This window comes from Microtus pennsylvanicus, chromosome 6 (assembly GCF_037038515.1).
Source record: "Microtus pennsylvanicus isolate mMicPen1 chromosome 6, mMicPen1.hap1, whole genome shotgun sequence".
In the NCBI taxonomy this organism is placed as follows: Eukaryota; Metazoa; Chordata; class Mammalia; order Rodentia; family Cricetidae; genus Microtus; species Microtus pennsylvanicus.
In genome coordinates, this window is record NC_134584.1 from 30,050,367 (window position 1) to 30,074,400 (window position 24,034).

At 41.5% G+C, this 24,034-nt stretch overlaps 1 protein-coding gene across 4 annotated transcripts in view; it reads right to left on the reverse strand.

Annotated features, from left to right (window-relative positions):
- Nucleotides 1-12,629, reverse strand: part of Rictor (RPTOR independent companion of MTOR complex 2) — a 90,760-nt gene extending 78,131 nt beyond the window's left edge. For all 4 annotated transcript variants that reach the window (XM_075975946.1, XM_075975944.1, XM_075975945.1 and 1 more), the window contains exons 1-2: nucleotides 12,553-12,629; nucleotides 12,346-12,393 (exon numbers count right to left, since the gene is read on the reverse strand). In XM_075975946.1, coding sequence (XP_075832061.1) covers nucleotides 12,346-12,393; nucleotides 12,553-12,601 — 97 coding nt within the window. In that variant the 5' untranslated portion in view covers nucleotides 12,602-12,629. The remainder of the gene's footprint in view (nucleotides 1-12,345; nucleotides 12,394-12,552) is intronic.
- Between the last annotated feature and the right edge of the window lie 11,405 nt (nucleotides 12,630-24,034).

Sequence of the window (24,034 nt, forward strand, 5' to 3'; positions counted from 1 at the left end):
GACTGGAAAGAAATGAATATGTAAGAACATGTGCCTCCTGTCAATAAAATATGTAAGTAAGCTTTAAAAACAAAAAGACGGGGGGGGGGGTGCAGTAAGGTCCACATCTTTGATCCTAGCACTCAGGAGGCAGAGGCAAGGGGATTACCTGATCTACAAATCCAGTTCCAGGGCAGTCAGGGTTACCTGGTTTAAGAAACCCTGTCTCAAAAACAGCAAAACAAACAAACAAAGAAACAAAATGACTGTGCATGGAGCTCAGTAGTAGAATGCCTACAAGGCCCTGGGTTCAAGTCCCAATACCACAAGAACTAAATAAACAATAGGTTCATAGATAAAACATACTTTATCCCAATTCAGGCATATGCCAATACCCCCATTACACATTTCATGGCAATATATGCATGTGTTTACAACATAAAGCCAGAAGTAGTAATGCACACCTGTACACCAACACTTAGGAGACTGTTAGCTCCTGTCTCAAAAATAAATAAATACTTTTCCTCTGCGGCACTTTTATAATATAAAAACAATTACTGATGTATGGTGAAAAATCCTCAATAATCAAACACAGAATTAAAAAATACAATTATGAATAAAAACAACTGTCACTTTTTTTTAACCCAGGCTCTCAATATCTTTTTTGTTTTCTTCTGAAAATCCAAAAGGTTTTTTCTTTTTTCAAGTAATTTCTCTCTTTTGGCTAGGGAGAAAACAAGGCTGAAACAGTTAACACCATAAGAGGGGAATAAAGCATATACATTAACAACCATTTCAATGCTAATGTACTCTTCAATTTAACTACTCAAAAATGACTAAAATTGTATATAATAATTTCATATAACATATGAAACTTAAGCATGAACACTACCTAACTTCCTTCAGCAGACTGGGCTGTTTAAGAACATCACCAGTAACAGTCTAGTAAGGAAACCTCCTGCCATTCATTCTAAGCAAACAGCCTATCCAACATCTCCAGTGTTCAGCCCCTCCATCACCACCAAGTTAACCCACTATCACAGGAGACAAATGTGATTTAAAAGAACAAACCCACTTCTTACAACACATATGTGGAATAATAAGTGTCACAATATTCTATTGTCCCCTGGCCACACACAGAAACTACAATGCAGCTCGAGGTTGGAGGTCATATCACCCAAAATGTTCTCTCCATACAATTCTGACTTTCTCTCCCCTTTCCAATAGCAGGAGGCAGGGGTGGGGATGGCACGATGTTAGGGAGGGCATCAGAAGATTACGAATGGAAAAAAAAAACAGGGCAATTAAAAGTTTTAATACACCAGGGATAGACCAAGCACGGAAATAATTAGCACTACTATTTCAAGATGTGACTTTTCTAGATCTATGTAACTGCTGAAAAAATATATATACATGCCCAATTTAAAGCAGTTAAATATCCCTTTCTCTGGCAAACTGCTCCTTTTTAAGTAACTAAGTTACTTGGCAATCTCCTTTGTTTACAGTTCCTGTGCCTCTTCACTCTCTAGTCATTATGAGAAACACATGAAATTATACTGGATTCGGAGCAAGATTACTAAAATCTCTGCAACAAGTCTTGTTTTGATACCCTAGTACAGCAGTCATTTCACCAAATATTATTTACTATTTGACAGGGCTAAGCAGGGTCTCAGGGATTGACATGAAACATTATGATTTTAAGATAAATGTCTCTTGCATATTTATTTATTTATGTGTGTTGGGAGTGTGTGTTCATGTACATGCTACAGCACATGTGTGGTGACCAAAGAAGAAAATACTGGAGTCAGTCTTCTTGTTCTTTCATGTGGGTTCCAAAGATGAATTCAGGCATGTCAGCAAGTCAAGTGCCTTCATCCATTGAGTGATCTGGCCAGCCTTCAGGATATTAATTTCAAATCATTCACGTCATTGGTAGGTGATATGCTTAAATTCTGAGATAGAAAACAGTCATTTCAGTGTAGGAAATAACAAAAGTACAGCTACCCCACTTTAGTCTCTTATTTCCAGGTTGCATCTCTTTAGAATTAAGTTTGCTAAACTTACAGAGCCCCTTGAACTTGCACAATATCCTCTGTGAATAACATATGAATGAAGAGGAGGCCAATAAGCACTACAGTAATGGGAGAAAAATCATTTATGAGTTAGCTTGGAATGGGAGCAATTATATACTCATCGTCACAAGTATGCAATTATTTCACAGTATGCTTCAAATCTCTCAATCCAATTCGGCATTACTTTCAAAGGCTAAATAAGCCCAAGCTTAACATATAATCAGTCTTCAACATTTAAGGAGGAAAACATTTGTTACTAACTTCCCCCAATACTATCTTAAATATTGAATGACTTGCTAGTAAAATTCTACTTTTCAGCCAGGTGTGATGGTTCATGCCTTTAATCCTAGCACTCGGGAGGCAGGTGATCTCTGTGAGTTTAAGGCCAGCCTGTCTACAACTCCAGGACAACCAGAGCTGCTATGTAGACAAAAACTCTATCTCAAAAATCAAAACAAAAGAAGATTTTAGTTCTCAAATTTGTTTTGATTTTTAAAATTGCCTCAAGCCTGCTGTAGTGGCACAAGCTGACATTAAGAAAACCACTAACCATCCAAATTCTTCAGCATATTGGAGTAAAAACTGGAAGCCATTTAAGGTAAGTCTTTAAAACCCAAGTCCATTTGATACTTCTTAAAGTACCTGTTACTATATTCGTCTGGCTCCGTAAACAGGGTACACTTAAGGTATCAGCATATCCTCTCTGTTCTGTCAACTTCATCATTACTAGGTGCAGGGCATGGTGCTTGAGTCGACGTTAGACTCACAGGGACATGAAGTATGCACTTATGTTTGGCTTCCTTGGTGACCCATTACACTGAATATATGTTATTTTTAGCTGTCACACATAAATATTTCCTATTTACTTTAGCATCTACATAATCCCTATATGCCATTCAGTGTACAGATACAACTTTCAGGGGGCAGGTCAGTTTAACCTGGCTGCACTAACAAAAAAAGTACAATGATATCAAAACACTGGATGATTCAAAAAGCTTAGCAGTTACCTTTCGATCATCTATATATTTGTTACCTAATAAACATTTTAATCTGTTTGCTTTCCTCCACTATTCTGAGAGTATTTGCTCAGGAAATAAAAATTGTGCTCCCCCCCCCCAAGAAAAACCTACTAGAGGGGAAAAGAAGAACATGCAATCTTCCCAAACTACACATAAAAATAAATATTAAGAATATAGATTTAGCACTCTCAAATCATCATTGTTTTAAGTGCAGGTAAGAGCAGACCATAATTAGATGGGATAGAGACACAGGCATGCAAAGCATTCACTTACCCACTGTGCTTTGCACAGCACAATTTTCTAGAGCTTGGGACCTGGGAGGCAGGGAGCAAGTCATAGCAGTGGGTAACTTGACTGTTAAGGTACATTTAAAGGGCTACGGAACACCACCACTCGAATACACATTCACTACGATTTATGGGAATATAACTCACCACGACTTTAACAAGGTTCTGAGTGCCTTCTTCTTAACCTTTCTTTTTGTCTTTTTTTAAATTTATTTGTTTATTAAAGATTTCTGCTTCCTCCCTGCCACTGCCTCCCATTTCCCTCCCCTCCCCTGATCAAGTCCCCCTCCCTCCTCAGCTCGAAGAGCAATCAGGGTTCCCTGCCCTGTGGGAAGTCCAAGGACCACCCACCTCCATCCAGGTCTAGTAAGGTGAGCATCCAAACTGCCTAGGCTCCCACCAAGCCAGTATGTGAAGTAGGATCAAAAACCCATTGCCATTGTTCTTGGGTTCTCAGTAGTCCTCATTGTCTGCTATGTTCAGTGAGTCCGGTTTTATCCCATGCTTTTTCAGACCCAGGCCAGCTGGCCTTGGTGAGTTCCCAATAAAACATCCCCATTGTCTCAGTGTGTGGGTGCACCCCTCATGGTCCTGAGTTCCTTGCTCGTGCTCTCTCTCCTGCTCCTGATTTGGACCTTGAGATTTCTGTCCGGTGCTCCAATGTGGGTCTCTGTCTCTGTCTCCTTTCATCGCCTGATGAAGGTTATTATTCAGGAGGATGCCTATATGTTTTTCTTTGGGTTCACCTTCTTATTTAGGTTCTCTAGGATCACTAATTATAGTCTCAATGTCCTTTATTTATGGCTAGAAACCAAATATGAGTGAGTACATCCCATGTTCCTCTTTTTGGGTCTGGCTTACCTCACTCAGGATAGTGTTTTCTATTTCCATCCATTTGCATGCAAAATTCAAAAAGTCAACCTTTCAACAGCTGATAGCTGTATGCAAAAAGTATTATGCATTGCAGAGGTAAGGTAACTGAAACCCAGAGGTTAAACAGCCGGCCAAAACCAGTCTCACATTCAGAGTAGAACTGAATTCTACAGACCCTACCTTCAGTGTTCAGCCCCTTCAAATAAAAAACTCACAGATTATAACCTTCCTATTACTTCATGGCCTTTTCTTAAGGCCCCTATCCATGATATGCAGTCTTACCACATTGTCTTGGAATGCTCAAATCTTTAACTCTCCATTAAGAGATGAGGAAACAGTTCAGTAGTGACATGTTTAGCATGTGTAAGCTCCTATACTTAATCCTAACGTACACTTTCTGTGTGTGCATGTGCGTTCGTGTGTTTCCATTCTCCCAACATCTTATACAAAAAGTAATCAAATCATAAACTCAGAGTAACAACCACTAGACACACACTCCAGCATTTGGTAGCTGGATCAACCACATGAAAGTTAAAACCCAACTGATCTCATAACTGTCCCTTCCAGAAAGATGTTTCTATTTTATAGCACTATCGATTTGGTTGCCCCAAAGGACTGCAAGCTTCAAAGCACTATTTTTCTCTATTCTCTTTAACAATATACTATTCTTTTTGCTCATTTCCTTCTCCATTCTTTCACTTCAGGGAACAAGGTCGATGATGAAGTTCTTGGCTAGCATGTGTGCAAGATCCTTCAGTTCTATCCCTTAACCTTAAAGAATTAGGATTTTTATTGATAAAGTATTGGGAGTGTATTCCTATGTAAAGGAATCTACGTAAGTAAATATAAAATTGCATGCCACACTTAAGGAACAGCATTCCTCTCTGACTCAGCAAGGGTTCTCAAATAGGGACACAGTTTCCAAGAAGAAAGAACAGGAATGGAGGGAGAGTCGATGCTTTAGACCAGTAAACTAACCCTTTATTTCCTATGAGAAGAGTTCTGTGTATGAAAAAATGTGTACACACACAAGCTGTACAAATAGGCAGATATATCGACCACAACAGCTGTAGTAGCACATAAGACAATACATAAATTATAAAGGGTCTTGGAAGCCAAGCTAAGGAATTTGGACTTTATTCCGTATGCCAAAGTAGATCTTGTTTGGCTGTTGTTTAAGTGAATGACAAAATCAAATCTGGATTTACAAGAAAATGATTCTGGTTGTAGTACAGCGGGGGGGGGGGGGAGGAGGTAAAACCAGAAATAAGGTCTTCTTGTTATTTACCAGGGAACAGACTATCAAATAGGTATCAAAGGCAACCTGAAGCAGTTTGTCAACAGGATTGAACGGTCTACAGTTTCAAAAACTGAAAATAATGGTTCTGAAAAGTCAGAAAGTAGATACACTTTCAGGTACAAAGTTTTAGACATTCTAACTTTAAAATGATTATTAGAGACATGGCACTCACTGGCCCTATGACACTGGTTGAAGTCTCATTGCTTTAGAATTTCAAAGCTTTTATTCTTTTTATTAGGATGAACATAGCAAACAGTTGGTTAAAACTGAGATAAGTTAGTACAACATTTTTACTACAGTAGAATGTAGAACTTCAGATGCCAGTGAGTTTTACTAAAGGATATTCACATCCATTAAGAAAGCATTATCAATTTGGGGAGAGCCAATGTAGTGAAGACACTGTAGAATGAAACTATCCCATCTACAGTCTTCAGCAAAGTAACTTTTCCAATCTTCATCCCTTTCTATCTTCAGCTACCCATATGAAGGTAGAGCAAATGTTTGCTAAGCATATGGAAACTGAATTGACAAGATGGAAGAAAAAAAAGTAAAGGAAAATAGTTCCCCACAGCCTCCTGAAGGAACTCTTATCAGGAGTATAGCCACTCCTGGAAAGAAACAGATGCTATGCAGTTTGACTCTAGGCAAGAAGTAAGTCTGAAGTGATTAGGTCTGTCAGATTTCACCTTCTTCATAAAGAAATGAAAGTAGCTGGCTGTGCTAGCACATGTTGTCATCCCACACTGAAGCCAAAGCTGGAGGTCTACTTCAAGTTCAAAGCTAGCCTGGACCACATATTCAAAATCAGGCCAGCTAGAGATAAACAGCAAGACTGCTTCCAAAATGGGGGGAGAGGGAGTTTTAACAAGGTCAGAATCAGTTTTCAATGGGAAAAAGCAAATCAGTTGATTTCCTCACTCTAATACATCTTTGCTTCCATTTCTGTAGCTAAACACTAGTCTACTCCTTTAGCATTTCTCAGATTGTATTAGCTCCTCTATCTACTGACTTTCCCTTTCCAAAAGTGTGGGTTATTCTTCATAGTCCACATTTCCTTCCGTGCTGTCAGTTTTTAAGAGAAGTTTATTCCTTTAGAAGGCTTCTCTGGTCACCAATCCACCAGATAGTCACATTCTCTTCTGACTGCTGTGGCACTCACTCTGTTCGTTACACAGTCTGTACTTATTGTTCCTTACCACAATCACTTCTTTATGTCAGCCCCAATAAACTCTTTAAAAGGAACAGCATCCTTCTCGTTCCTACTCCTCCAGCATTTAATTCAGTTTCTGATACATAAGAGATTTCTGTCAATGTTTGTTTGTTTTAACTCGTGAGCAATTAAAAAAAAATGAGTAACCTCCCAACTAAGGGAAATTAGAAAACAAAAATGTTCAAATTCACACTATTTCAGATAGCCTTCCTGCTCTTCTAAATACTAAACAGCAAGCTGGACCGACCATCAGCATTTCATTCTTCTAGTGGAAAAATAAAGGGATTTAAATTTTCAAAATAAGTAAAACTCAGTAGTTTTAACAAATTAATTTTAATAATAACTGATACAGAAGTGTCCATTTTCTGGGAATGCATTTTGAACACTATACTAACAGGGGCTTACTCTCACAGAACACTGTGTCTTTTCAAGTCTGAGTCAGTACCAGAAGGGGATGCACTATAAAAAAGAAGAAGAAGAAGGAGGAGGAGGAGGAGGAAGAGGAAGAAGAAGAGGAGGAGGAAGAAGAGGAGGAGGAGGAGGAGGAGGCAGCTATGCTTGCTGTAGACATAGGCTAAATGAAACATTTGGGTGTTTGCATTTGTTTTTAAAAAATAAATTTTGATGCAAAATATAGGAAATATTTAACGATATCAGTAGCAAATTTGGGGACTTTCACAAATTAAGTAGAATAGGTTTCTGAACAAAACTGAATGCAAGAATTACTCACAACTAAGACTAACTAAATGAGTTCCTAGGTCAGAATTAGTCCATCAATAATTTTTAATAGAGGTATTCTGTCTGAACCATAGCAATAACAGAAGTACCCAAGCCAAACTCTTCTGGATCTCATGAGAATCATACATAATACAAGCCACTCATTGTCACTAAAAACATTTCTATGGGAGGAGGAAAACAAAATATATAGCACATTCCTATCCAAACAATTAAAATGAGAAGATTAATTTAAAAAAAGTGTCTAAGGCTCACAAAATACAATGTCATGTCATACCTAATCCTAAGTACATACAACAAACTGAACTTTAGGTAAACTTAGTTGGTAACTTTTTTTTTTGAGACAGGTCTCACGTAGCCCAGGCTGGCATCCAATTCACAATGCTCTCTACACCTCCTAAATGCTGATACTAACAACATGGACCACCTTGCTTGACTTGTGATCTCTTCTGAAATGAAAAATATATTTTTCAAAAACACATTATCATCAAATACTCTATTTCAAATACACCCAACTAATAAAGCAGACTATCTCAAAAAGGAATTTTCTGATTCCTGAATGAATTTATGATAGTGAAAACAATTTGAGACTTGGGAAATAGCTGTGTCAGAGCTTGCGGGAAGCATAGGGAATTCAGCACCCAGAACCCCTGTAAATAAATAAATAATAGGCGCTCCTGAAATGCAGCCCTAGGCTGTCCTCAGCTCCCACACAGACACGTACCCGTGCGCCTCTCTATCTGCTGGTGTACACGCACCCGTGCGCCTCTCTATCTGCTGGTGCACACGCACCCGTGCGCCTCTCTATCTGCTGGTGCACACACACCCCTGCGCCTCTCTATCTGCTGGTGTACACGCATCCCTGCGCCTCTCTATCTGCTGGTGTACACGCACCCGTGCGCCTCTCTATCTGCTGGTGTACACGCACCCCTGCGCCTCTCTATCTGCTGGTGTACACGCACCCCTGCGCCTCTCTATCTGCTGGTGTACACGCACCCGTGCGCCTCTCTATCTGCTGGTGCACACGCACCCCTGCGCCTCTCTATCTGCTGGTGCACACGCACCCGTGCGCCTCTCTATCTGCTGGTGTACACGCACCCCTGCGCCTCTCTATCTGCTGGTGTACACGCACCCGTGCGCCTCTCTATCTGCTGGTGTACACGCACCCGTGCGCCTCTCTATCTGCTGGTGTACACGCACCCCTGCGCCTCTCTATCTGCTGGTGCACACGCACCCGTGCGCCTCTCTATCTGCTGGTGTACACGCACCCCTGCGCCTCTCTATCTGCTGGTGCACACGCACCCGTGCGCCTCTCTATCTGCTGGTGTACACGCACCCCTGCGCCTCTCTATCTGCTGGTGCACACGCACCCCTGCGCCTCTCTATCTGCTGGTGCACACGCACCCGTGCGCCTCTCTATCTGCTGGTGTACACGCACCCGTGCGCCTCTCTATCTGCTGGTGTACACGCACCCCTGCGCCTCTCTATCTGCTGGTGTACACGCACCCCTGCGCCTCTCTATCTGCTGGTGTACACGCACCCGTGCGCCTCTCTATCTGCTGGTGCACACGCACCCCTGCGCCTCTCTATCTGCTGGTGCACACGCACCCGTGCGCCTCTCTATCTGCTGGTGTACACGCACCCCTGCGCCTCTCTATCTGCTGGTGTACACGCACCCGTGCGCCTCTCTATCTGCTGGTGTACACGCACCCGTGCGCCTCTCTATCTGCTGGTGTACACGCACCCCTGCGCCTCTCTATCTGCTGGTGCACACGCACCCGTGCGCCTCTCTATCTGCTGGTGTACACGCACCCCTGCGCCTCTCTATCTGCTGGTGCACACGCACCCGTGCGCCTCTCTATCTGCTGGTGTACACGCACCCGTGCGCCTCTCTATCTGCTGGTGTACACGCACCCGTGCGCCTCTCTATCTGCTGGTGTACACGCACCCGTGCGCCTCTCTATCTGCTGGTGTACACGCACCCCTGCGCCTCTCTATCTGCTGGTGTACACGCACCCGTGCGCCTCTCTATCTGCTGGTGCACACGCACCCCTGCGCCTCTCTATCTGCTGGTGCACACGCACCCGTGCGCCTCTCTATCTGCTGGTGTACACGCACCCGTGCGCCTCTCTATCTGCTGGTGTACACGCACCCGTGCGCCTCTCTATCTGCTGGTGCACACGCACCCGTGCGCCTCTCTATCTGCTGGTGTACACGCACCCCTGCGCCTCTCTATCTGCTGGTGCACATGCACCCCTGCGCCTCTCTATCTGCCCATGACATGCAAACACACTGCCAAGCTTTTTTAAAACTATGATTTAAAGAATCCCAATTTCACGATGCAGGGAAGCAAGTAACACTGATGATTACTCATAAACTACAAGAATCTATGCTGAGTAACTAAGAACCACCTTCATTGACCTTTTACAGTCTTAAAGCTACTTTTTTCGCCCAGTTGGAGAAACCAGGAGGGAAGCAAGGTCAAATAACTTGTCCCCAAACCCTCACTATTGTTGCCCCTGAGATTACAATCCAGAATTACCTGACTTTACAAGAGTGCTCTTAACTACATGTGGAAGTCTCCTTCAGGGATTACTATGATCATAACATCTATGTATGATGAACATGGCTGTCCACCTACACAATGAACTTCTCAAAACAATTGGAATAAGAGCAAATACTGCCATAGCACTAAGCAAAACAAAATTTCGTTGCTCAAACTTTATCATTTTCCGTATTGTAATCTGATCCACAAGCAGCTGTCACTCAGCTGCAACTGGGACTGCCTCACTGGTCTCAAATTATTACCAAACTTTAATTCTTCATGAACTTTCTTCGTGTGTGATCCACAAGCCTTTGAACAATGAAACATTCATCAAAATAACACTTTCTCTAGTCAACAGTTTCACAATATAACCAATCTTATGATTTAGGATTATAATTCCCATGTACCTTCTCTCTCTCTCTCGGTTGTGTACAGCTTTTGGGATCAGCTTCAACTGGCTGTGTATACTTATATAGGACACGAGTACATTTTATCAGGGCAAGTGAAAACCATTTTCTGAGCATTTTACATAATTTTAGAAACAGTTCTATTACATAGATGTTCACTAAATTCTCCAAGAACTGGTTATTTTTAATAATACACAAAGATCTGCTTTCCTGACTTCAAACTGAAATGAGGCAGGTCTCAAATAAGCTTTTCTACACGCCCAAATTTTGACACCAACCACACAAAGGAGTTTAACAAAATCAACATACTCTACAATTACAATGTATTTCCAACACCACATCCAAGCAGGTTTTTACTGGAGAGACTAGGATCAGGTTTACTCAAGTGCTCTTTTATCTCAATTGCTTGAATACAAATTAAATCACTGACCTACTACATAGTTAGAAAAGTGCAATGCTAAATCTCAGGTCGGTATTATGATCCTCATCAGAACGCTTGCTGGAAAATCTACTTTGTATAAATTTTTATGTCTACGTATTGTTAAGTTTACAAATTTGCAAAAAAAAAAAACTTAACAGTCTGATCTTTTTCTATACCGATTCTCAGACCGAGTCACTGGGGAAAAAAAGTTCCAAATCACTGATGTAATTAGGTGCCATTTCCAGGACTTACACACCACTGCACTGCATCTTAGAAAAGTTTCTGCCTTTGAAAGGACTTGTTTACTCAAAACGTAACTTCCTGAACTATCGGAACCAAATACTAACAAACATGTACTCATGTAACTAAATCAAAACTGGTCGCTCAGTCTACACAGAAAGAGTCTTAAATCAAAACTACGAACGCATTATGCTGTCAATACCCCACAACCACCAACTACTTTATTGAGTATAATACAGGGTAAAACAACAGCAAACTTCTGTCACGTAGAATGTTTACGTCTTTTTTTTTTAACTTCCTGAAGCGTTTCACAGATCTCAAAAATCTGAATCTGTTCAGCAGAACTAGTTACACCCTAAGTTACGGCGCTGCGGAATATGACCACCGAACTCTGTAAACCAAATCCTGTTTATGGAGAAAGAGAAAAGAATCTACCGTGTGACTACTAATGCTTCAGGCTGATATTGCGGAGTAAACACCGGTCCGGTGGCCCGTGACCGAAGAAAGAATCGCCGATCGTTAGGCGGATACAGTTCTTAAGGCTCTAACCCGGGCCGGCCCTGCAGAGAGGGTGTAAACAAACCCATCCCCGCTGCAGCAGAAGGTACACAATGAACCTGCGGCAGAGTGAGGGGGCGGTCTCTAGCCAACTCCAGACCCGGCGGGCCCGGGAAAGGGAAGCAGCAGGGAGACACGGCAGAAACCAGACACTCAGCCCTAATCACCGGCTCTCGATTTCACCTCCGAGTTATCAAAGCCGCGGGTCCCCGGAGGAGCGCGCGCGGACAGGGCAAAGCCCACAACGCAGTCAGCGAGAACCCAGCAGGTCCAGCATCTGCTCCGGGGGACGGGGAGGGCAGGATGTGGTCGCTCTTCCCTCAAACATCCTCCAGTAACCTAAATAACAACGTCTACCCCCCCCACCCGCCTCCTCCCAGGCCGCCCCCGGGATCGGGGGCCCGGGAGCGGTGATGGGAGAAGAAATGTTCCAGCGGGCGAGCGAGGGGGGTGGTAGTCCGGAGCGCCCCTGGATCGCTGGCTGCACCGAGTCCGCCCCGAGCTCCCGCGCTCCCGCAGCCGCCCGAGGCCCGGAGGGGCTCAGCCGAGGGAAGCGGGCGCGGGGCAGGGGGATGGGCGCGGGCTCGGCCCCTCGCTGCCCCCGGGGCCGCGAGTCGCTCGCTGGCCGGCCCACCCTAGCCTCGGGGCCCCGGGCTCCGGCCCAAGCTCCCGCGCCTCTCCGCCGGCGCCCCGCATTACCTCGGGTCAGATCCAGCGGGACGTTCTCCTCGCCGCTGTCATTCCGCCCTGTGCGAAACAGACACACAAGCCCCGGTTAGGAAGCATCGCAGCCCCCGGCGGCCAGTGCCCAAGCTCGTCTCCCCCACCCCAGGGCCCGGGGCAGGTTGAGCACCGCGGTGGCGGGCACCGAGCGCGCGGGGTTGCGAGGGCGGCGGCGGGCTTTACCTCGTATTCGGAGGTTCTTCAGCGAGCGGCCGCGGCCGATCGCCGCCATATTGACGGGTTTCAGTCACAACACCGGAAACCTCGCCCAATCGCGCGAGAACCCCTTCCCCTCCCCGCGCGCCGCTCCCGCCCCCCCCCCCGCACCGCGGCGGCGCCCCCGCCCCTCGGCACGGAGAGTCGACCGCGGGCGTGGAGCAACGCGGCGCGGAGCCGGGGTGGGATGCGGCACCCGGGGCGCGGAGACGGGCCGGGCGTCCGAGCGCAGGCGTGGTGGGAGGCGCCTTTCCCACGGGGGATTCCCATTGATGTGGAGCGGAGTCCGCGCGCTGGCTCTGCCGTGGGCCGGGATGCGGGCCGCTGGCCACCTGCTGAACTGCCCTGCTCGCACTCCCCGCGTGGCTTTAAAGCCCGCTTCCTTACTCATCGGCTGCAGTTATTTTTATTTAAAAAAGAAAAAGGGAAGAAAGGGGCGGGGAGGGTGATGTAGGGAAGCGCTGCGCACTGTTAGGAAGGTCGCTTTGATCCGTTCCCAGAACCGCGGTGCTCCAAGTGAACACGTAACGAAGTTTGTTTGCCACCCACGCTCTGACCATTGAGCTAAGCGGCTCTGCGCTTGATCTTAGGCGAAGCGGCTCTCGGGCCCCCAGGCTTTTCCGAGAGCAGGCGGCAGGGTGGAGGTTTGTTTTCGGTCTGCCTGGCATCGGACGTGAAAGGAGTACAGAAGCGGGTGTGCAGGGCGGGCGTCCCCGCGCGGGACCGTTCCCGGGCGAGCGCTGGCGCCTGGAGGCCCCGGAGAGGGTTTCCTCTCTGCCTGGAGCCCGGGAGGAGGTTGGGCGCCCCGTCCTGGCTTTCTGTTACTCCTACATCACTGGCTAATGCAGACGTCGTCGTGGGTAGATTTTTTTTTTAATACACACAAGTAACAATTATTAGTTGTTTGGGTTTCTGGAAGCGGTTTATTACATAGTCATTTGGTCCTTAACCCAGCAACTCCCTTAAACTAGATTACTTAAGTGAGAGTATTTTTCTCTCCTCGAATTTCTCATCTCTATTCCAGACTTAAAGGTTAGTTGGTAGTGGAGATCTTGCCTTAACCATTTCTCTTTTATCACAAATATCAAAACCAAATATCTGTTGGAGGAGTAAACACCTTCGGTTCCTTCTATGTGATAATGTTCTAAATCAAATCCAAACAAACAAACAACCAAAAACAAAATCCCTCCAAAAACACAAAGAAAAAAATTGAAGAAACTTCCCTTGTTCATAATAGTGAACAATTGCAAACAAAAGCCCAAAGGTGCAATTTATGCAAATGTAGTAGCCATCTGAAATGACTATGTTGATCTTATGTACTAATTAGTGTCTGGTACTGGGTAAACTATTATAATTTTCCTGTATTAATAAATGTTAGACATATATATATATATATAAATTTCAAAGGATCCACTGTAAGACACTTTTTACATACATGTACGTGAGGAAAAAATCCAAGATGTGTAGCTGAATGTTTACTGCTATTCTTTTCCCTCAATTGTGAGATCACACCTTCGCTTTTTGTTCTTGCTTGGTCATATACACCTTTTAAATAATAGTTGGTCGAGGACAGTTGTGGAAGTAAAAGTTTTTTAAAGAAGAGTTAAAGAACACCAGGAAAATGAACTGTGCTCGCTGCTTTCTTAAGGAACTACCCCATGTCTGCACATTCCAGGTTCCTCAGGGTGAGATCTGCATTCTGGCATCTGCTGCTGCTCTTAGATTTAAGGATCTAACACAATTATAATGCTTTAAAGAAATATTTCCTGACACTATCAGTACAAGCTTTGATAATAACAAGCTTGCTTCCTTTTTTTTTTTTTTTTTTTTTTTTTTTTTTTTTTTTTTTTTTAGCTTTCAAGTCTCAGTGGAAGCTGTTTACTCTATTTCCTGCCTCAGACGACAACCACAAAGCTTGATGCCTGGCCAGGACATTGAAAATTTTATCTTTCGTCCCTCCACACGTCACCATCGCTAGGAACAAAAATAGTAGAAATCTGTCGATGAAGATAAAAATAAAGAAAATTCTACCAGATTTTCAAATGATCCTTTTAATGCTATTGTTTATCCTCGCCTATTTTCAAATTTTCCTAAACTGTTTTAACTTTTTTTCTTGCTCAGTATTTCCCACAAGTGAGTACAACTGATCCACTTTAGCCAAGGAACTTCTGCACCTCTTCCCTTCCTAACTGTGTGTTCTTATTTGAAGTCCAGTATTTACTTACTCCATTCTTCCAGATAGCAATGAATGATGCTGTTTGCTTCTACTACCTCAGCCATTTAGATGAAATTATGGTCTTCACATTTGTTCTTAAAATGGATAGCATTTCTGAGCAAAAGAAAAAAGAGTGTTTGCATTGGCACTCAACTGGGAATGAGGAGTTTTTTTGGTGAGTTATAACAGGGAATGCATTATACATTATGTTTGAATTTTAAATAATATCAATTATAGTTGGCCCCTGAACAAACGATACTTATTTTTGTGAAGCCTGGTTGTTTGCTGTGATACTTGTTAAAAGTTGCCCTTGATACTTGTTTTTTTCCCCTTTGTCTATTTTAAGCCTCCCCCAAAGACTTACTCATTTTGTTTACTTCTTGCTACTTCTGTAATTTTATTTTGATTCTGATCTAGTCACTGTGAAGATGACTTCCTCTTCTTAGTTTTCATTTCCCAGCTAGGTTTCATTTACTGTGTCAATGAATTTCTTTTTCTAATATTAGTCATTGATAAAAAATGTCCTCTGAGACGGAGTCCAAGACCACACCTCTAAATGACAGCTCACTTGAATTGGAAGATACCATGACTTCACTAATAGTCACTGTCTGGGTTCAATTCTCTAACTTGCTGCACACAATTAATAATTCTAAAATTGTATTTTATCACTTGGAGGCGAAGTTACAATACTGAACAGAAACAAAAGCCTCCTTGCCAAACCCTTGGTTCCCTTTAATCTACCTGCTTTGCTACCTGGGCCATATGAAGATAAACTAAGCCAAAAGCCACCAAGTTTGGTGTGGCTGTTTCTTGGTAACTTCTCTTTGTTCGAGCCACATGTTTAATATCTAGATGAAGACCATTAAAATGACAAACGATGGAGTCCGTGAGACCAATGTTACCATCCTTCCCCAGGTGGACTGTGGGAATTCATGTTAGATCACATCAAAACAAAGTTAGGTTTAAGGTTGATTTAAGCACGTTGAGAATTCCTTAACATATGATGCTGTCCAAAAATAATTATTTAGGTTTTATTTTAAATAATTCTGTAAGGCATCAAGGCTCCCTACAAAAGCAGCTTTAAGTGAAGAACAAAGCTCTGTGGATGAATAGAAAATAGCTGTGCATTCAGAACATAGTCTAGAAGCATGTGCCCTGATTTCAGTAGTGGTTGTGGAGTGCTAGAAATCTGAGTGATATTTTTCTTCATTTTTTTATCACTTTATGCTAAAACAATTTTTTACTTGGCTAATCTTTTGTAAGGAAAACTAGAGAAATTTTCTTGGCTATTTTAAAAGCAAATGGCAAACTTTTTTTTACAATACTAATTTGGTTAGCACTGAACATATCAAAATTGGTTTTGTATCACTGTCATTAAAAAGAAAGCATTAACATATGTATCCATATATATGCATATATTTACCTATTATTTAGGGAAAATAAAAAAGATAAAATAATTATTAAAGTTACTGCTTTACTGATAGTAGAGATAGTAGCAATAGGATCAAACTAATGCTTAATTCTCTTCTATATTTCTGGCTTAACCTTGTGATATGACAATTCAAAAAGTCTGGTTTTAAAAATTGGAATTTAATAAAAATAAAACTTGCAACAGTTCAAGTTAATATTAAAGTCAATAGCAGAAAACCATTCTATTGCCTGAAGTTTTTAAACTCTAACCCTTGTGTTTCCAGTGTCTTCAGAACTTAGAGCAGGATTTTGAAAAAGTAATTTCACTAATAAATGCCCATCTTCTGTGGCTGTGACTAGTTTTCCCCAGGAAACTAGAAGAAAGAACATTTAGAAACCTTCAGCCGAAGGTAACAACACGGTTTCAGAATGCTTCATCTGAAAGATATTTACACAGGTAGGAAAACTCTGTTTCTGTCATTTGTAAGAGTGAAAATATGGAAAACTGTGTGATATATTTTATATTTTAATCGTTTCTAGAAGAAAAGAAGCACAGCACTGTGACATATAAAAGTTCTTGCCCTAGCCCAAGCCTCTGTTGAAAGTACCGTGCTCAGTGCCTGTTTGCACATTTTTCCAGAGGAGCAAGAGTAAATACTAACAATCTGACAGGTCACATGCCTTTGGAAGACGCTGGTTATCACGGGACAGAGAGCTCCAAGTGTTTGCACGGCACACACACTTTCATGGTCACTCCACTTCGTGTCTCAAACCGTGAGGACGTTAAACTACAGTGAGGGTCTTATTTCTATAAAATGATCGGAGGCTGAGCAGTCTCTGTACTTCTGTTTGGATCTCTTTTAAAATGTCATCCACAGGAACTGCTTTATTGCTTTTCATAGAGCACTGCTCTTATGAACGACCTTATTTGCTCATAAGGATACATGTCTTTCGTACTTTTTGTTACCCAGGGGTTCGAGGAGGAATTACTGAGATATTTTTATATGGAAGAGAATTTAGCTGATACCACGAACTGGCATGTTTCCAAACAACTATGCTTCTTGCCAGCTTCGTGGCAAAACTTCCATAATTCCTAGATATTTTCTGCTTCTTTTACCAGTGGAGCTCTGTCTCAGCTCATCAGCAGACCTTTTGTTTGTGTTTTATTTCAGCTATTCTTTTTAATTGTAACAAGAAATACCTCTATATTCCCTGAAGATATTCTGACTTTCTGTTAATGGATAGAAAGAAGTATTTCTTTTCAGAAAGTGCTGAAGTCAATATTGTACATCTTGAAACATCACTAAAAATATAGAGATATTATATTCATAATCTGCTGATTCTTAAAACTATTTTACTAATCAACTAGCTTTGTAGTATCACTGGTTAACATTTCATGGGACAATTTATACTTAAGAGTTGAGTATTAGTGGATAATGCATGTAAATTCCTATCTTGCATAATGGTAATATTTTCAATCTTTAGATATAACATCTAATTGCTTTTGTTTTCTGTTTTCTTCCTTCCTTTTTTGTTTTTCCTTTTTTTTTTTTTTTTGATTTTCTGAGACAGGATTTCTCTTTGCAGCCTTGGTTGTCTTGTAACTTACTCTGTAGATCAGGATGGTCTTGAACTCGCAGAGATCCACCTGCCTCCTTAACGCTGCAATTAAAGGTGTGTGCCACCACCACCTGGCTGCTTTTGTTTTCTTATAAGAAAGCTCTTAAAGTATTAAAATCAGAACCATCAGATCTGTCAGCTCTGGAAACTCCGTTCTTTGCTTTAATTGTTTTTGTTATGTACTTAATGGTTTCTTTGCAAGTTTTTTTTTTTGATTCTTATGTAACACGTGCTGATTTTTTTATTTTTGCATCTGTAATCCTGTCTGAGCCTTCTGGGTGCTGGCATTTCAGGCCTGGGCCACCACATCTGGCTGTGTGAGACTGTTTTTAGACCATGTATACATTTTGTGATGAGTAGTTTATAACATTCTCCATGAATTCACTTACATTATTATATGGGCATATGCCAAAGCGGAAGGCTTCTCTGAGAAGTCCTGGGAACTATAGAACCCCTAATTCTTCCTTCCTCTAGGATACCTTATGCTGGTTTAACCTGCTGACCAAATGCGAGATGAATTGTGAATCTGCAGAATATCAGTAGTTTACTTTTTCTTAGCTGAAGAAAGGAGGCTTAAAAAGCTCCTCAAAAGTCCCACCAAAACAAAACAAAAAACTACAAAACCCCCCAAAAAAACAAACAAACAAAAAATAAGGGATTCAAGATACAGAGCTCAGAATACAGTGCTTGCTTTTACTTGGGATGCAAAAAGTTTGGGGTTGGTCTTCAACGGACAGTGGGGTGCAAAGTACAGTAAAATCAGAATAAAGAAAAGTAACCAAATAGAAAACAGAAGTGGTAACTGGCCTATGTAGAGGGTAAATACCACTGGCTTGGCCGAGATAAGACAGACTAAGGAAGTACATAAGGCAGGAGAGTTGCGCTCTCCATTGAGCTCAGAGTTAGGAGGTGGACCAACGTGAACCCAGGTTGGCAGCACCCGCTCGCTGCCCCCTATCAGCAGCAACTACAAGTTCTTTTAGGAGAAAAGTCTGGCATGTACTGAAAAATGGAATCATCACATATCACGATCCAATAGAGAAGAGTCTATGCTCTAACATTTTCAATACCCACAGGCAAGCGTCACGGCAAATATAAATTGGAGGCCGAAACTGACAGAACTGTATCATTTCTAGAGCAGTTTACACGTAAAGTTGAGTGATAGTAGACTTTAGGTTTGCGCGGTGGGATGGATTTTTTACACCATCCACGATGAAGAAGTGAGTATTGGGCTTCACTTCTCACAGCGCAGAACTGCTAATCTAGGTAGAAATGTAAGGCAACTGTCCTTCGGTTGGACAATGGATACCGGGACTTTGAGATGAAAGAAACAAAGTGATCCACATTCTCACTGGCTTTCTGCCTGGGGTTTTTCTTCTTAAACATAGCGCACAGACGTGGAAACTAACCCAACAGCGGGCTCACGGTCTAGGAACTAGAATGACTGTACGCGAGGCAGTGGTGGTGCACGCCTTTAATCCCAGCACTCGGGAGGCAGAGGCACAGAGGTCAGGCGGATCTCTGTGAGTTCCAGGTTAGCCTGGTCAACAGAGCGAGTTCCAGGATCCAAAGCTACAGAGAAGCCCTGTCTCCAAAAACAAAGCAAAAACAAAACAAAACAAAAAAACAAATAAACAAATAAAATGACTGAAGTTCAATGATAACAAGACCTTTTATGATTGATGAGCAGGATAGCAGAAATGAGGGACTTGTACTCAGAAACCCTGCACATGGACGCTCTCTTGCTTATTTCCTGTAATTGAAAGCTTTGAGCAGTACTTGGGAAGTTTGGCATGGTTTACGATTATGTATGTTTTTGAGGGATTTTTAATATCTAATATCTTGGTGTGTTGGGGGTAGAGAAGGCAAATTGCCGTGTTAAAAGAAGAATATATTCTCCCAGATTGCTTCATTTAGCCTTAATAAAAGAGTAGGTGCCTAGCCTCACTGCAACTTGATATACTTCGGGTGGTTGATGTCCATGGAAGGGATGCCCTTTTCTGAAGAGAAACAGAGGAGGAGTGGGTAGGGGTGAGCAGGTAGATGGGAGGAACTGGGGCAAGAGGAGCAGGGGAAACTTTGGTTGGGATGAAAAAAGAAACAAAAGAATTTGTTCTTAGAAAACATTCAATGATTTGCTATCTACATGGAAAATGATATGGTCTGTTATTAATTTTAATTTAATTTTCCTTTAATTTTTTTTTTCAAGACAGAGTTTCTCTGGTAGCACTGGCTGTCCTGGAACTTGCTTGTTGACCAGTCCTTGAACTCAACTTCTGCCTCCCAGTTGCTGGAATTAAAGGTGTATGTCACCATTACCTGGCATTTTAATTTAATTTTCCTTTGTGTGTGTGTCTGAATATATGTGTCTGTGTGAGTGCATATACTTATAATTGAGCAGCAAGTGGTGTTATGAGCCACATCTTCCAGCCCTATAATTTTGTTTTAAATAGTGATCATTTAGAATACTGATTGATGACTAGAGATCGGGGAGGGGGTGGCCAAATGGGCGATAGATAAAGAAATGCAGATTTAATCAGTCCTTGTAGTATGCTTGTGTTGAACTACTACCCTGGGCCTTATTAATATTTATAATTAATTCATGTTAGTTAAAAACTAAACATACTCTGTAAAAACACTAATCAAATGAAGGCTACTGTGACTATATTAATATCAGACAATTCTGAAGAACAATTATGAGGGACATGGAGAAATGATTATGTTAGTAAGATAACCAATTCACTAAAGAGACATAGCAAATCCAAATGCATGTGCAGTAATAAAAGCCAAATCACAAAGTAATAACACTGCAAAGAAGTAGAGACAAATATCCAATAGGTTGAAAATGGCAATGCCCCTGTCTCAGTAATCCATAAAAAAAAAGTTTAGAAATCAAAGAATGGTAGTATTATGAAAAAATGACCCCTATAGATTCATATATTTGATCTTTGGTCCCCAGTTGGTGGGCGTGTTTGAGAAGGTTCAGGAAGTGCAGCTCTATTGGAGGAGGTTTGTCACTGAGGGCAGACTTTGGGGTTTCAAAGCCACAGTGCTGTACCCATTGCTGTCTGCCTCCTGCTTGCAGTCCAGATGTGAGCTCTCAGCTGTTCCTGTCTCCATGCCTTCATTCTCCCATCATGGAGACTCTAACCCTCTAGAACTGAAAAGCCAATTTAACTCTTTCTTTTATACATTGTCTTTGCCATAACAACAATAGAAAAGGAACTAAGACACAGGGTATAGAAAACATGAACAGTAATATCAACCATATTCCTAAGTGACATTCAGAGAGTGATCTGTCAGAGAATGACCGCACATTCCTTTCACACACACATACTTTGTTCACCAAGGCAGAGAGTTGTTGGAGTATAGAACAAACTTCCACAAGTAGGAATAAGAAGTGCATGTGCATTCCGTATACTAACAACATTAAATTAGCAATCAGTAATATTTTTAAAGCGTGACACATTCTCAGACTGTAAAAGTTAAACAGCAAAAGCACCCAAATAACATAGAATAAAGTAGATAAATGGATAACTAGAGCCTGTTTGGAATTAAATATAAATAAAAAATATAGCATACAAATATTGTCAGGATAACTGTAAGCATTAGATAGTTCAAGACTTTTTTTTTTTTTCAAGAAGAAAGTGTAAAACTAATGATGTATTATGCTTGTATGTCAGGGAAAGAACAGTGCATTGAATCAAAACCAAACAAAAGAAAGTCAGCTGTAGAAGAGGAAATTGAAGGAAAACAGTACAATCCAAATCTGTTTGTCTGGGACTGGAGAGAAGGGTCAGTTGTTAGGAGTAAGCACCCCACTATCACAAAGCCCAGGTTTGGCTCCCAAAACCCACATTGGGTGCTTCACTGCCACCCATAAACCCAGCTCTGTTGGGACCTGACCCCTCCAGGTTCCAGGGGCATCTGCACTTACATCCTCAGCTCCACACACCCCATACACATAACTTTTTTTTTTATTGGTTTTTCGAGACAGGGTTTCTCTGTGGCTTTTGGAGCCTGTCCTGGAACTAGTTCTGTAGACCAGGCTGGTCTCGAACTCACAGAGATCCACCTGCCTCTGCCTCCCGAGTGCTGGGATTAAAGGTGTGCGCCACCACCGCCCGGCTATACACATAACTTTTAAAAATTAAAAAAAAAATTTCGCGAGAAAAAAAACTAAACTAAGCTAAAGTTTTTAAATCTATAGCCAGACTCATCAAAGACAATAAAGAGAGAAGATATTGATTAAAAACATCAGACTTGAAATTTGGGATATTATACCATAACAAATACTAAAAGCAAGGAAGGGAAATATTAATTTTATGCTGATGAATTTGACTACTTAAATGAAACCAATCAACTCATTGAAAGAAAAAAATGCCAAAGCTGCCCTCAAGCTATTTAATCGATTGTTCAAATGACTCTCAGGAATAGATAAAGGGGGAATGCTAGGATTGCCAGCATAGTGCCAAAGAAAAACCAATCAGAGAGCTTGCGAATTCTGTGTAAAGACTTATTTAAAGCTACCAGACATTTCTAGAGAAAGGAAAAACATAAATTAATAGCACAGAAAAAATATATTCCGTTAAATTTTTGATTATTATAACAACAAAGCAATCCATTGTAAAGAGAACATTTTCAACAACTGGTGCTGGATCAACTGGATTTCCATCCACAACTAATGAATATTGATCTATACCTTAAACCTTGCTCAAAAACAGAGTCAAATGGATCATAAGCCCAGCGCTGCAAATGTCTAGAAGAAAACAGTAGAAAATCTTCATGCTGTTGCATATGAGAAGCATTTCTGAGACATGATAGCAGAAGCCCGATCAATAAAGGGAAAGTGATAAACCTGATGGATTTATCAAAAGGCAGAATATCCCTCGGAAGGACACTGCTGGAATAAAAGGACTTACTGTAGACTTCTACAAAGTACTGGGGTAGTTTGTTGTGTGTCTCTTTTGTGGCACTGCAGAGTAAGTCTGGGACATCACGTGACTGAGTTATATCCTCAGTCTGGGAAATATTTTTAATCATATATTTGATAAAGTACTTGTATACAAGTGACTAGAGAACTCACAATACTTAAATGTTTTGTTTAAAGAAAAAAAATCGATGGTGTTTTTGGTTGTCACCTTGACTATATATGAAATGAACTATAATCTAGAAATAAAGGACACACTTGCAATCTGGATCTTGAGGCAAGAAGACAGTATGCCTTTGATCCTGATCTTTTTTTTTAGTGTAATTTTTTATTGAGCTGTACATTTTTTTCCAATCCTCTTTCTTCTTCCCCTTTCCCCTTCCACCTTTCCTCCTGCCTCCCCCTCCCCCATGCTCTAAAATTGCTCAGGAGATCTGGTCTTTTTCTCCTTCCTAGGTGGCTCTCTCTTAGGGTCCTCTTTATTGTCTAGGTTCTCTGGGGTTGTGAACTGTAGGCTGGTCATTCTTTGTTTTATGTCTAATATCTGCTTATGAGTAAGTGCATACTATATTAGTCTTTCTGGGTCTGGGTTACCTCACTCAGTATGGTTTTTTTTTCTAATTCTGTCTACTTACCTGCAAATTTCAAGATGTCATTTTTTTTAAATGCTGAGCAGTACTCCATTGTGTAAATGTACCACATTTTCCTTTATATTCCTAAGTTGAGGGGCATCTAGGCTGTTTCCAGGTTCTGGCTATTACTAATAATGCTGCTATAAAAAGACACAGGCTAACAGATTAGAAACAAAAACAGAATCCATCCTTCTGCTGCATACATGAAACATACCTTAATTTCAAAAGACAGGCATTACCTCAGGGTAAAGGGTTGTGAAGATTTTCCAATCAAATGGACCTAAGAAACAAGCTGGTGTAGCTATCCTAATATCTAACAAAATAGACTTCAAACTAATATTAGTCGAAAGAGATGAAGATGGTTATTTCATATACAACACCAAAAAACCCCATCATGATGAAATTTCAATACTGAACATCTATTCCCCAAATATAAGAGCACCCACATTTGTAAAAGAAACATTACTAAAGCTTAAAAAATTACACACCAAAACCCACCTAGTAATATTGGGAGACTTCAACACCCACTCTCACCATTGGACAGGTCTGCCAGACAGAAACTTAACAGAGAAATAAAGAAACTAACAAATGTAATGATTCAAATGGGCGTAACAGACATCTATAAAACATTTCACCCAAACA